The 13,519-nt window shown below is 38.2% G+C and overlaps 1 protein-coding gene across 1 annotated transcript; it reads left to right on the top strand.

Moving 5' to 3' along the window:
- The first annotated feature begins 7,407 nt into the window (after positions 1 to 7,407).
- Positions 7,408 to 11,152, top strand: MRPL53 (mitochondrial ribosomal protein L53). Its single transcript, XM_064650012.1, has 3 exons — positions 7,408 to 7,626; positions 8,933 to 9,045; positions 10,703 to 11,152. Exons 1-3 carry the CDS (start codon positions 7,538 to 7,540, stop codon positions 10,825 to 10,827), a joined length of 327 nt encoding a protein of 108 aa, XP_064506082.1. The 5' UTR covers positions 7,408 to 7,537; the 3' UTR covers positions 10,828 to 11,152.
- Positions 11,153 to 13,519: the final 2,367 nt, after the last annotated feature.

Below are 13,519 nucleotides of genomic sequence, written 5' to 3'. Positions count from 1 at the left end.
TAATACTGGGTCACAAATGTTTGCTTTTCACTAAGTTTCTCAATAAGAAGAGACAAATTTTCTTACTGCTAGAAATTATATTTGGAAAATAAATATTTTATATATTTTTCTATATTTTATATTTGAAATATAGACAATATATATATTACTATCATTATTAATATCTTATCACTATACATTGCTCATTCATCAAAAAAATGGGAAAACAGCATAAAAATAAATGCATTGCAAATATTTCTAGTTTTGTATTTTTGATTCAGCAGGGTAATATTTACCCATCAATACTAGAGAGAGAAATATGACTGACCTAAGTGAAATTTGATTCAGCAATTTCAATATGTGAACAAAAGTATTATATGCACAAAACTAAACACAAGTGTTTGAAATCTCTAACCTACACGTTCTCTCTTTAATATGTATATGCTTCACACAAGAAATTGGATAAAGGTAAGAAACAAATTGGTTATCCTAAGGGCTCTGAGATGTTTAACTTAGTTGATGTAGTTCAAGAGGGGTAAAATATACATATGGGCAAAAATTTTGCTTATTTCTTCTTGTTTTACTCATACAGGGAAGAACCCTTGATATTTTTAAAACATTAAGAATCCCTGTCTGGAAAATCTCATCTCTTGGAACAAGCCTAGTAACCAATGCTCTGCTATCTCTTATCATCAGGGCTGAACAGTGACCACTTACACCACCATGATAAGTCTTTACTGATCTGTAGATCCTCACAATGTTTAAGTAGTGATTGAGACTCCTTGATCCTGACTGGAAGCCTGCCAACAGTAAGAATTATGTTTTTTAAAAATAGTCCTTCATGAACCTTTAGACCACAGATGACTAGGGGCCCACAGGTTGAAAACCACTGCTTTGGAAATGATGAAATTTCCTTATTAACTGGCAATATATGCTTAAATAAAATTCACCAGTTTTGCTATTTATGTGGCATTTCATATTCCTAATTTCATCTGTGTAACATAAATTTCCTGGGAATACCTATCTAAATTGTCATCTGCTGCCTATTGTTTCTACAATGTAGCTTCTGTATGTATAACAAACAACTCTTGCATTATCTTATTTGTTCTCCTCTATCTTCTGGCATGCTTACTTCAATTAGTACACAATAATGAAAATATTACATTATTATTGTAATCACATTAAGGAGATATCTGACAAACACTTCAAAATGGCTCAGATCTTTATGCTATTAATTGCTGCAGTAAGTCAGTGCATATAATTGACTGCATTGCATCTGGAATTCTTGTGTGACACCACCAGAATCATACTCTTCTACGCTGCGCAAGCTTTTAACCAAACATGCCTCTCTTATTCTAGTACAATGTAAGACCAACAGATTCATGATCCAGTTGCTAGGGGGTTTGGTGTGGAGGTTTTCATGTAGCTGAACATAGGACTGCAAACGTAAAATGAGCTTCACATGAAGGATTTGTGGCATATTTAAATTTACAACCCAGAATATTTTTATCATGGCTTCTCAGTAAGTCAAACTACCTTTGTATTAGAATTAAAATACTAAATTTACTAGCATTTTCATTGATACATTTTCAAGTTTAAAGAAATAGAGTCTTCTAGTCACTCATATGGTAAGAATTCTTTACAGTTACTGTCTTGAGGAGATAACTTTTACTTATGCTAATAATAAGACAAAATGAAATGAAACTTGTTACAGAAAATAGTTGTACAAAAATCCCGCATTTTGGTATCTAGTTCCTTTATGTTTGCTGACTAGACACTTTAAGTTTCAACTTCTATCTGTGTTAAGTAGGTATTCTATGACTTACATGTGTGCAATGCCTGGATACCTCCCTGAAGTTAAAAGTGGTTCATCAATAAGCTTGTAGAATATCAGCTGAAAGTTATTGACATGGAAAAAATTGAAGTGTATAGAGAAACTACCTTCTCTGGTCACCATGTTCAATTGAGTTGTGTTGTTATACTTTGCTGACAATACTAATAATTTAAAACATCGATCTATAGGCATGGCTATTCTTAGCAGAAGACAGTGAAAACAAACTGCTTTGCTTACAATATTCAGAACACTGAAGCATGCCCTTAGCAAAGTGGTACAAATGTCAATATGCTGCTGAGCTCCTCAGAATCCATAACAAATTATTCGAAGCACAGAAAAACCTTCAGGAAGTCTTTGAAAATACAGATCAAATTCTAATACAACTGCTTTCCCCAAATCCTGCACTTCCGAAAATCCATCCCATCTTAAACTATGATAATAACTCTGTTAAGGTTAGATCTGTCAAATGGGAGCATACTTGTGACACCTGTGAGCCACTGTGTCCAAGGTCCTTTAAAGTAAAAATACACACATTTAATCTACCCGGCATTTCAAGAACAGATTCCACACCTCAAGGACTAGGGTGCTAACCTTGGGTTGTTGCCATTCATTTCAGCTCACCTTTATGCCTTTTGCTATTATGATAATGAACTTTCTTCGCTGGAAGCAAATGCATATTTTAAATCAACATAAAAATCCAAATGATAACTGCATGTATTTAATGTAGTATTTATTAGACAGGGGAAAAAAATAGATGAAGTAAAGCTTTTGCTCTATCTCATATGAAGACGTAGCTCGAAAAACTTCAGTATTATCCTCAAGAAATTAAGTTACAAAAGTCAGGAATTGGCACAGTATGTTCTCAGCCAGTTAAATGCTGCTTATTATTTTAGCAAACATTTCTGCTGGCAGTTGTTAACCTCAAGCAATAGAAATACATGTTTGCAGAGGAGTAAAGAGCAACTGGGGAATCTATTTATTCACTCCTATAAAAGCTTTTCTGAACTGATATGCAGAGTTACTACTTCAAAAGTAATTATAAACCAAGCTCATTTGAAGTGGCACCTTTGCTGGTTGTTTTTACTTTTGTTTTTATTTTTGAAAACCACATTAACAGCATACAACTATTAATTGGTTTATAAATGAAATGCAAAATTGGTAGTACTATTAGTATAAAGCTATGCTTGACTTCTACAATTTTCTCAGAATGAAGGACCCTTATGAGTTCTTGTCTTTGGGGAAATATTTTTAAAATTCAATAACTGCCATATGGTATAAGAAGATTCAGTTCAAAAGAAGAAACAAAACCAGACATAAAACACAGACTGGTTTATATTTTTATGACTATAAGTAGTGTTCCTCCAGTATGGTAGGGAATTCATTCCAACATGTCTTTCAACGTGGCACTAGTATTTTATAATGACTTCCTACAAGTCCTTTGTGATCTTGACTATCTCTGTCCATTGCTCTTTCAAAGATATGCTTCCTGATACTGCAATTGCCAGAGTGTTTTTCTGTTTCCAGAAATAATTTGCTTCTCCTGTCAGGCACAGCACACCTATCTCAAAGAGCCTCTTCTGGGTGGCCATCTGGAAGCATCATCTCCATGCAAATCAGGCAGGCTGCTGACTTTGTGTTGGCTCACTTCTCCTCAGCACTGGCTACTGCCCTGAAGGCAGCATTAAATTTTAGTCTTGGACTGATAAATTCCAGGCCTATTGACATTTGTGACAAGACTCAGTGAAAGACTCAGCAAAAAAAAGGATGAAGAGGTGGAAGAGGGAATCAGCCAAGGACAGGCAGAGATGATCCAAGTCTTCAGAACCAAATAAACACACAGAGGTGTTACACCTTATGTGAAATGCAGCATTGACAACCCTATCTCATGCAGTGTTTGAAGAGCAATCAAAAGCCGGAGCCAAGATGCTAAAAGCAGGCATTCCCAAACTGTAGAGAAATTAGATTTCAAGAGTTCTGATACATGGGCCTTTCTATAGTCAGAAAACATAACAGAAAATGAAAGCAATTAAGTAAGAAATGGGGAAAAGCGGAATAGTTCTCCTTGGATCTAAGAGATCTGGAATGATCAATGAGAAAAGAGGAAAATTGACTTAGTATAATTATTACTACAGTCTTTTTTTCTGCCTGTCTTCATAACTACAGTGTAAAAACACAGCTTCAGTTTTTCCTAGCTGTGTGTAGGGGGGTGAGATATAAATCATCTATGGGCTTGTGGCTACACTTCAGTGAAACTGATGACATGAAAATCCATAGACTTGGGATGAGGCAGTATTTATAATAAAAAGATCAACCTGGTGATAGGAATACTACAATTGTTTCCATTATAATAATATATCTTTTTATGCCTCTTCATGATACTATGCTTTAGAAATGTGTATGATTATCACAAGATATAACAATCACGAATCATTCAGATTCCCAAGGATGTCCCCAGAAAACAATCTCAAATGCAGACATTTAACAGTTCCCAGATTACCTGCTGGAGCTGGAGAGACTGATTCAAGGCATTTCCTGGAACGGCATTTAAATATTGTGCTTCAGAGGTCAGTTGGAGTTACTCTGGTGTAAACTAAGGGTAGTCCAACACCCTGTGGTTAACCACCACCCGGGTTTAAAGGAAGAAGATTGGTTTGGTTTTTCTTTGTTTGTTTGCTTGTTTTTAATAGCTGTGTCACTTTGCTGTTTATTTATTTAATTAAGTAACTGTAAGAGTTCACATTCTCACCAGAATTATCATCAGCTACAACTATTGCGTCTAGAGTAAGTGTTCAGAAAGACTTGGTTGTCAACAAGTAGGGTAGCATCCAAAGAAGAGATATTCCTATTCATAGGGATGAGTAAGAACACTTGGTTTCATTTCAAAGATACAGGCTATTCTTTGAAAGGTGAAATAGAGCACGGAGTCTTTTCAGTGACCAGATACCTGTTCTTTCATGTTACCGGGAATCTCTCAGACTTCAAAAATTTTAAAATTACTTTGAAAAAGCAGAGATGGTTTTCAATAACTCCAAATAGATGGCTTGAAGGGAAAGATGCAAGTTTTAGTGCTGACAATAAAAGTCAAAAAGTGAACTGATATAAGTATGAAAAGGAGTAAACAAAATTTTCTCTTCATTTGGTTGTGCAAAATGTAAGCAAAACATTTTTCATGAAATTACTATTAAAATGCAATAAGAGCAAATACAAAACTGTTTTGCCATGCATATTTTTAAGTCAGTGAGTGCCATAGTACCAACAGTGTGGAGAATGGACCCCCTAGAAAAATCAGTGATCATTCTTTCTTCCCCTGTCCTTTGCTGATGTTAGTTCTTCAGTGCCGCTATAGAAGCCAATGGAAATTTTAAATTAAATACATTGAGCTCTCTGTGTTATGACAAAGAAAGATAGGTTGAAATGTCATGTGTCTTTTGCATTTTAAATGTAAAATACTCTATTTACCTGGTCCTGTATCTGAGCCTAATAAATAGGAAATATTTCTATTTAAACCAGCTATTTATTGGTTACAGTGAAGTCTTTCAAAAGATATCTCACAGTAATTTATTTTTTACATTTCTTCCATAAGGAAAGACTATTATACAAAACACATATATAAATAAAAGGTTTAAATGTTTTTATTTTCTTTATATACATTTAAATGAATAAATAAAATTTATATCTACAAAGAGAATAAAAACTTTTAACATTAAAACTATATTGACTCCACTGTGCTTAGTTTTGCTAGTTAATTCTTGTCTAAATCTCAGCGAAGAGGATGGTTTTACCCAATGACTGTGTGATTTTCTTTTTTAAGAAAGAGGACAGAATAAACAAAGAGAAGCTTCTAAAATTAGGTTATTCATTCCAAGGGATGCTGGATATCTAATGCAATTCCTGTAGGTCGAGAGCAGGATCTGTATTGATTGTTCCGCAGAAATTCATAACGTGTGTTTGAATCCCATCGCTGCTCAGTTTACTCAAGAGCGTCCCAAGCCCTCACCTCGATCCCGGTGTGTGGAGCCACTTGCCAGGGAGGTGCGTGCCATCTAGTGGCACCCGAACACACGACGACACCGTCAGCCAGACAGATTCACAGAATCATTTAGGTTGGAATATCATCGAGTCCAGCCTTTGACCGAACACCACTATGTCAACTAGACCATGGAACTAAGGGCCATGTCCTAAAACACCTCCAGGGACAATGACTCCACCACCTTCCAATGTCTGTAATCACCCATTCTGTAATCACCCATTCTGAAGAAATTCCTCCTAATGTCCAACCTGAACCTCCCCTGATAAAGCTTGAGACTGTCCTCTCTATGTTCTGTCGCTTGTTGCCTGGGAGAAGAGACCAACCCTCCCAGCAGGCTACAACCTCCTTCCAGTAGCGATAATCATTGAGCCTCCTCTTCTCTAAGCTTTGCATAAGGTCTGGTGGGCAGCTGCTGGACATAACCCTCACAAACAAACAAACAAGCAAACAGACATGTTCACTTTCAGTAGCCATCTCTCACAGGTCTCTCTCCTGCTTGATATACTGTGGAATACTGCTTCTAACTTATCTTTAGCTGCATTGGCAGCTCCCTATTGCTCCTTATCTTCCCCCTCTATTTTGCTCTTGTGAGAACCCACCAGGAGTGCTGCATCCAGCTCTGGGGTCCTCAGCACAAGAAGGACATTGACCTGTTAGAGTGGATCCAGGGGAGAGACATGAAGGTGATCAGACAGATGGCAAAATTCTCCTACAAGGAAAGGCTGAGAGAATTGTGGATGTTCAGACCAGAGAAGAGAAGGCTCTGGGGAGACTTTATTGTGGCCTTTCAGTACCTGAAGGAAGCCTGTATGAAAGCTGGCGAGGGACTTTTCACAAGAGCATGTAGTGACAGGACAAGGGGGAATGGCATTAAACTGGAAGAGAGAGGTTTAGATTAGATATTAGGAAGAAATTCTTTTCTGTGAGGGTGGTGAGGCACTGGAACAGGTTGTTCAGAGAGCTTATGGATGCACTGTGCCTGGAAGTGTTCAAGACCAGGCTGGATGGACGTCTGAGCAACCTGGTCTACTGGAAAGTGTCCCTGCCCATGGCAGGGGGGTTGAAACTAGATGAAATTTAAGGTCCCTTCCAACCCAACCCATTCTGTGATTCTCTGATTTTATGACTATACTTGTCAATTCAATCGTATTGAACAAATTACATCTTGGAAGACATTAGAAGCTGCCAGGTCACAAGGATGGATTTAACACAAAGGAAAACGAACCCAGCCCTGCTTCTTCAGTCTAAAGACTCTATGTACCATAGCATCCCATGAGCGCTACCCAGACTCTCTGCCTCCTGCGTGCCAGTCTTACCAGCTCAGGGGCTGCTACTTCTGCTGCAGAGCCCAAGGGGATATTTTATGTCATCTTATGGCAAAAGTATGACTACGTTTTTTCGGTCTTTTTGGGGTTTTTTTCCGGTCTGCTGTGTTACAGAGTCAGCGGAAGGGTTGGGACAGGTCGCTCAACTGGTCCCTCTCCCTCCTCAGCCAGGAAAGAGCCCGGCGCCGAGTGCTGAGGGTTATTAAAGGGGACTCATAAGACTGGGAGCCCGCCCGGCACAGAGACCCCGCCCCATGGCCGCGACAGGGACTACATTTCCTACCTGCCCACGGGGCGGCAGCGTGCCCGCCATTATTGTGCGCTCCTTCGCGGGGGCTGCTGGGAGCTGTAGTAAGAGGTGGGGAGAAGATGGCGTCCAAGATCAGCGTGGTGCTGCGGCCGGTGAAGAGCATCGTGGTCCGGTTCTGCCCCTTCGAGCCCAACGTGGAGAGCACGAGGTGAGGGGGCCGTGGGGGCAGCGCTGTCCCCGGGGCTGGGGCCGTCCCCGTCCCCGCTCTGCCCGGGCTCCCCTGTCTGTAAACGTCCTTCCTGTGCCCTCCAGGCGCGCGGGTTGTGCACGTTTCCCGGCAGGCACGAACGCTGGGCCTTTTGCCTTTAATTCTCTTTATTTTGGGGGTGGAGGCAGGCGTTATGTGTGCCCTGGGGAAGCAGCTGCAGGTGCCAAGCGAAGCCGAAAAACCTGCTGTCCTAGCAGTGCTCTGGGACTTGTCACTGCAAAGAGTAAGAAGTCCTGGTAGCAAACCATGAGGGAAATGCTGGCACCTGTTGTTCCCTCTCAGGAGAAGAACTTCCTTCTCCCAAACTTCTACAGCTGCTGCACTTTAGCTTCCGTGATCTTGATCTTTGAGGGCTTGCATTTATCAGGCCTTTGGAGCTCAGTCTAGGCAGAACCTTGATGTTTCAGAATGGGATTTGTTGTAGGGCTGTGCTTATGGTGTTACCAGGCTGCACACAGGATTCATTCCGTGCGTTTTGGAGGGTCTCTCTGCCCGAATGTGCCCTGGCATATGGATACGTGCACTGAGCTTTACCGAAGTACCCGGGGAGATGCCCTGGAGTGGCTGATCCTGTAGTAGGGAATGTAATAACTCCTTCAAATGCTGGTAATGGGAGAAAGTGGAGGCAACAGCTGCTGCTTTGTCTGGGTAATTAACTGTTGGAGCAACCTAAGGAATTGTGCTTCTCGAGTAGCGTGGGTCTCCACCAAACAGTTGCAAAATGTCGGCTTGCAATGACTTTACAGACACATGTACTTTTAAAATTAATTTAGTACCACAATTTAATTTAGAATATCTTTAAGCCTCTAGAATGTCAAGTAGCTGTCATGCATTTCAGAAATTTACAGGAGACCAATGATGTCAAGTAAATAAATGCTGTCTCAAACCCAAACAAGAAAATATTGGCAAGCAAATGACTTATAAAGAAAAATGAAAATGACTTTGCTGATTATTTTTTATTATTGTTACTAACCCAGCTGAGAGAAACACAGAAGGTGTATACACTGAAGTTTTACAAAATTCTTTTATGTACATTTTACATATTAGTATATAAGGAATACCCATTTGGATTTTTTTAAAGTGATTCTCGTATAAGAAGTTCCTGTCTGAAATTACTAAATACAAATCCTGTTTTGTTTATACTTCGTTGCCCAGCAATGTCAAGATATGCAAATCAGTTATAGAAATATACTGATTTTAATTGCTATCTACCACATACTTAATATATTTTCAAATATATTTTCAGAAAATTTCTCCAGTGTATATTCCATAAAAAAATCCAAGCTACTAATAGAAACTGTGAAGTGACTGCTGATGTGAGACATGACGGATCTGAACCACTTGTAGATGTCATGTTTGGTAAGGAGCTCATTTTTTTAAAAAAAAAAAGACCTTCTGAGTTTGTGTTACAACGTTATTCTGTTCTCTATTTTTTTTTTTTTTTTTTACTATGATTATTTTTTTTGGCTCTCGTCCATAAAAAGAAAGAGGAGTCACTAACAGCCTGATATCTAGATAAATGTGTATGTATGTCTCTGTACTACAGTTAGATCCGATAGATTTTAGATCCAAAAACTGACTTAACTTTAGAGCTGAATGTACTTGTGTAGTGACATATTTATGTGGCCTTGCAGACAGGTACAATTCCAGGAAACTAAATGTAGCTCTGTTTTGATGTAAGAATCTGCTCACTTTCTATATTTTTTTTTTTTTAATGTTACCTCTGGTGGAAGCATTTCAGTCTTGAGAACAAAAGTTGAATACCTTTAGTTGCTTATGCAACTGAGTAACTCCCTCTGCAGTTTGAAGGAACTGCTCATATGGGTAAGGCCACACATGTGCAGATGGATTTGCAGAATGAGGTCAACTGTGTACAACAAATTTCTTGGTTTCCTTTGAGGGCACAGTGAGCAGGCAGGGAATTGATGGTGGAAATTTCAGCAGTTCTGGAGGCAGCCCAGATTCTAGGCTGTGAACAGATGGCTCTAAGCTGCTTTTGTCCTTTTCTCTGGCTGCATCTTCTTTCCTGCTGTGCTGTAATGGACCAATATGTCATGTAGCCCATTAAAGTTTTCATTATTATTGATTCATGCTACCCCCTTATCTTTAAACTTCCATATATTTAGTGAATTGGTGGAAATGTCAAAAGTGTTGAATGGTATTTGTTTTGCTTAGGAAAGTCTACTTATTTCAATGTTAATGTTGCTTGTTCCTCCCTCCCCCATATTTGTCTTTCCCATCCTTGTCTCTAACTGTGATCTGATGTATTAAGCAGTAAAGCTCAATGTTTTTCATAGCGTAAAACCAAAACACTTTGTTTCACTTATGCCAAAAGCTACAGCTCTGAACTCTAAGAGCTGATTTTTTTCCAGGGAAGTGTTTGTAGCTCTTCTAGTTGGCAAATGGGGCCTGGAACTTGGATGGCATGCATGGTATTGCATTATATGAGTTTGGGTATGGGTTTTGTATTTGCAAATCTTGCAAAAATAAATAATTAACTTGGGTACAATACTTGTACTGCTTTTTGCCCATTTTAAAATAAATTCTTTCAGAATTTTGGAAATCCCAGTGCTCTCTATTTTTTTCCATCACAACCACCAGATTGTGTAAACCAATTTGTTGTTTTGGCTAAAGAAGTACGTTAAATGGACCGTAGACAACAGGCTGCTAAAATGCTGAGCCATGTGTGGAAATGATCTTTCAATGCCTTCTGTGCCTTCTGTTAGATGACTTTGGAGGTATAGTATGAGCCATTCAAATATGTGTTCTTACCATAGGTATACCTAGACAAATGTTTTCAGATTTTTTAATAATGCAATTCAGAAATGAAAATTAAATGCGTGTTGTGTGCAGTTTAATTTGTTTGTTTGGTGGTGGTGCATAATCAGAGTAAGTAGAGTACTTTCTAATCAGACAAGATGAACAGGTTATTTGGATTTATATATACAAAACAATTGCACACTAGAGTAATTGTGACTTAGACTTTGTGATTTCTTAAGATTTTTTCCATTTACAGCTGATGGAGATCGATTAATAATGAAGGGAGCCAACTTGACCACAGTAGAAATGTTAACAGCATTGGGGTCCAGATGTAATGCAAAAGACCTTAAGGAAGAACAGAAAAGCAAGAAGAGTCCCTGAAGAACAGAGAAGCAAGTGTGTTTGCATTTATGTGTGTTAAAAACAGCAGACTACACAGAAGGCTTTTCTCCTATGCAAGAAAATCTGAGAGAGATGGCCAAAACCCTGACCAGTTTAATATGCAGAAGAATGAACCCTTCAAATGTTCCCTGTCTTCACCTGAAGGAGAACATAGTGGATCAACAAATCCAATACCAGTGGGTCAGAGTGGCTTAAGATGCATGACTGCATCTCTCTGAGCAGCTGTGTGTCGGACTAATATCATGTGTATTTGCATATCAGTGTGAATAATACACATTAGCTATTAAATTAATATTGCAATGAAGACAGATATCTTTGGACATTATTTCCTCCAAAGTTTCTCTATATTGTAGTGCAAAACATTATTAGAGTGGTTATTATTTTTTGAAAACTATTAAATTTAGTAAAAATTTGAAGAAAACTTTCAAAGGACTCATCATTGACTTAGCTGAGGGACAGCAGGCTGCAAATAGAGTGGATTTTGTAATACTATGTTTATAATGCATCTGTTCTTATGCTCCTGCCATTTTCTTCCTGTCTTTTTGAAGAAAAAGGGAAGTCTGCTAACTGTAAATTTAGCTCAGCAATTAAAGTAATAAGGTAATGGGACAGCCAAGACACAGTAGAGCTACTCATCCCGTCTAAAAGTAACTAACTAACTTTGGATATTTACGGAAGTAAATATCTAACATGATTATTGACATGATTATTGACAGACCATATGGTCCACGTGGTTTCAGATCTATTATTTCCTTGAAACACATCTTAAAGCACTCAAAAGCATCAATGCCTTACAGCAAACATTTTTTCCCCTCAAAAAAGCATTACAAATGTTTCAGAAAAGACGCATAAAAAAGCAGTTCTTAAAATGCTAAATCTAAGATACTGTCTACTTTTTTAAATGCTTATATTAATGTATCTCAAGGTTCACGAAAATATCTTAAGGTTCATGAAAACTAGTCTCTGTTTAGAAACAAGTGTCTGCTAGGAAGTTCAGAGACTTGTTCGGAACAAGAACCTTTAGCTCAAAGGGAAAGGTCAGTTAGTTTTTTCGATAATTGGAGAAAAGGGCTATCTTTGAAGTTCAGGTTTGCAATATTTTTGTCACTTTTGGGCTATTTCATTAACTACTTTGTGAAGATCAAAGGGAGAGCTTTATTTGATGTTTACAGCCCCATGTCCAACCCTATTATTTATTAAAGTAACTACTTAGGTGTCTCATCTGTATTGCAAAGCTCTGTGGGTTCAGGAGAGGTGATCTCAGGCTGTGCAGGTGAAGGTGTCAGCTGCACATGTGTTCCATGGGCATCAGTTTTGTTCTAGTTCATAATGAAAATGTGATTCCAGTTTTGAGAATTGCAGTTGCACTTGAGAGGCTTTAGTTCTACCTGTTGTTAATCAGATGCCTGACTTCTCTAAAATTAGTTCATATATTTCCAAAGTTAATTTGGCAGCAGATTTAGCACACAAATATGAAACTAGTTTTACCTTACTTTTGCCAAGATTTTTAAATGGGCACTGTCCTTTCTGAAAGGAAGATCATTTTAAATAGCACTGGCAAGGTGGTTCTTTGCTACTTCTTCGTTAGGTTGCTCAAGTCAAGGTGATGTGTTATACTGGAGAGCTGTGCTAAAGACATTGGGTGTTTCCCATGTGTTTGCAACAAACAGAAGAGTACTGTAGAAGTAGATCAAATATAAATAAGACTGTTGAAAGGACGGGCTTTTTGTTTGTCTATTTGCTTTGGGTTTCTTTCCTCCCAGTTTAGAATAACATCATATAGTATGACTTTGCCTGAAGCACCACTACAGGAAAGGTGAGAATTGTTCAAGTGAAAAAACACTGCAGAATTATTCTTTCCCTGGTTAAACATATATTCATGTGCACAAAACCTCTCTTACTGTAATATATCAGTGATTTTTGTGATTTTCTTTTCCTTTGACAGTTTGTACATCAGTATGTTCAACTTGTGTTTAAATGTGAAACACTCTTGCTTGATCTGTCTTAAATAGTTAAATCTGTAAGTACCTAAAGACTAAAAAGGGTTAATTAATTATTAATAATAATTAAGTTTCTATAGTGTTTCTTTTGGCCCAAGATTGAGGTTTATATTTATGAATAGAAAAGGGAGAAAAGATTGTTGTTTGAGTTTTTTATGGCCAAAATACATCCTTTCTGTTGTCAAAGAAAGGTGGTCTTTTTTTCTTTTCTTGCGTGGGTAGGCATCCTGCTGTGTAAAAGCACACTTGTTCTAGGTGCTTTCATTTTAACCCACAGATGCCCAACCTTTTTGCTTAGATTAGGCCAAAGGCCTGCAACGTTGCTGTTGAGAGATGGCTGACAATTCAGTGGATGAAGCTGAGGCTGTGGGTGCTTGTAGCTGCAGATTGCAGGGGTAAAGCTCTGATACGTTTTGTCATGAAAAACAAGTCATGACTTGTGTTTTAATATACAAGGTACAAAGGAAAACCTACAGGACAGAAAAATAAAGCTAAAAATGTGCATTCTCAAGACTGTAAGATACTGAAGTGATATAAGCAAGCAATATGGGCAAGAAGGTACTCCTCTGGTGATTATTATGCTAATCTGTAGAAACTAGCTCTCCCTGTACTGTGTCGATAAAGGTACGAATTTATTTTTCAAGTACATTAAAGATAATCTGTAATGACTT

The sequence above is a fragment of the Pseudopipra pipra genome, chromosome 1 (assembly GCF_036250125.1).
Source record: "Pseudopipra pipra isolate bDixPip1 chromosome 1, bDixPip1.hap1, whole genome shotgun sequence".
Lineage (NCBI taxonomy): Eukaryota > Metazoa > Chordata > Aves > Passeriformes > Pipridae > Pseudopipra > Pseudopipra pipra.
Note: the sequence above shows the minus strand (reverse complement) of the source record. Positions and strands in the feature narration are given on the sequence as shown.

Bases quoted from the DNA above. Each gene is read 5' to 3' on its own strand.
- MRPL53 (XM_064650012.1), top strand. From the start codon at position 7,538: ATGGCGTCCAAGATCAGCGTGGTGCTGCGGCCGGTGAAGAGCATCGTG. The intron at 7,627-8,932 runs GTGAGGGGGCCG...ATATATTTTCAG, and splicing joins CCCAACGTGGAGAGCACGAG to AAAATTTCTCCAGTGTATAT. The intron at 9,046-10,702 runs GTAAGGAGCTCA...TTCCATTTACAG, and splicing joins ACTTGTAGATGTCATGTTTG to CTGATGGAGATCGATTAATA.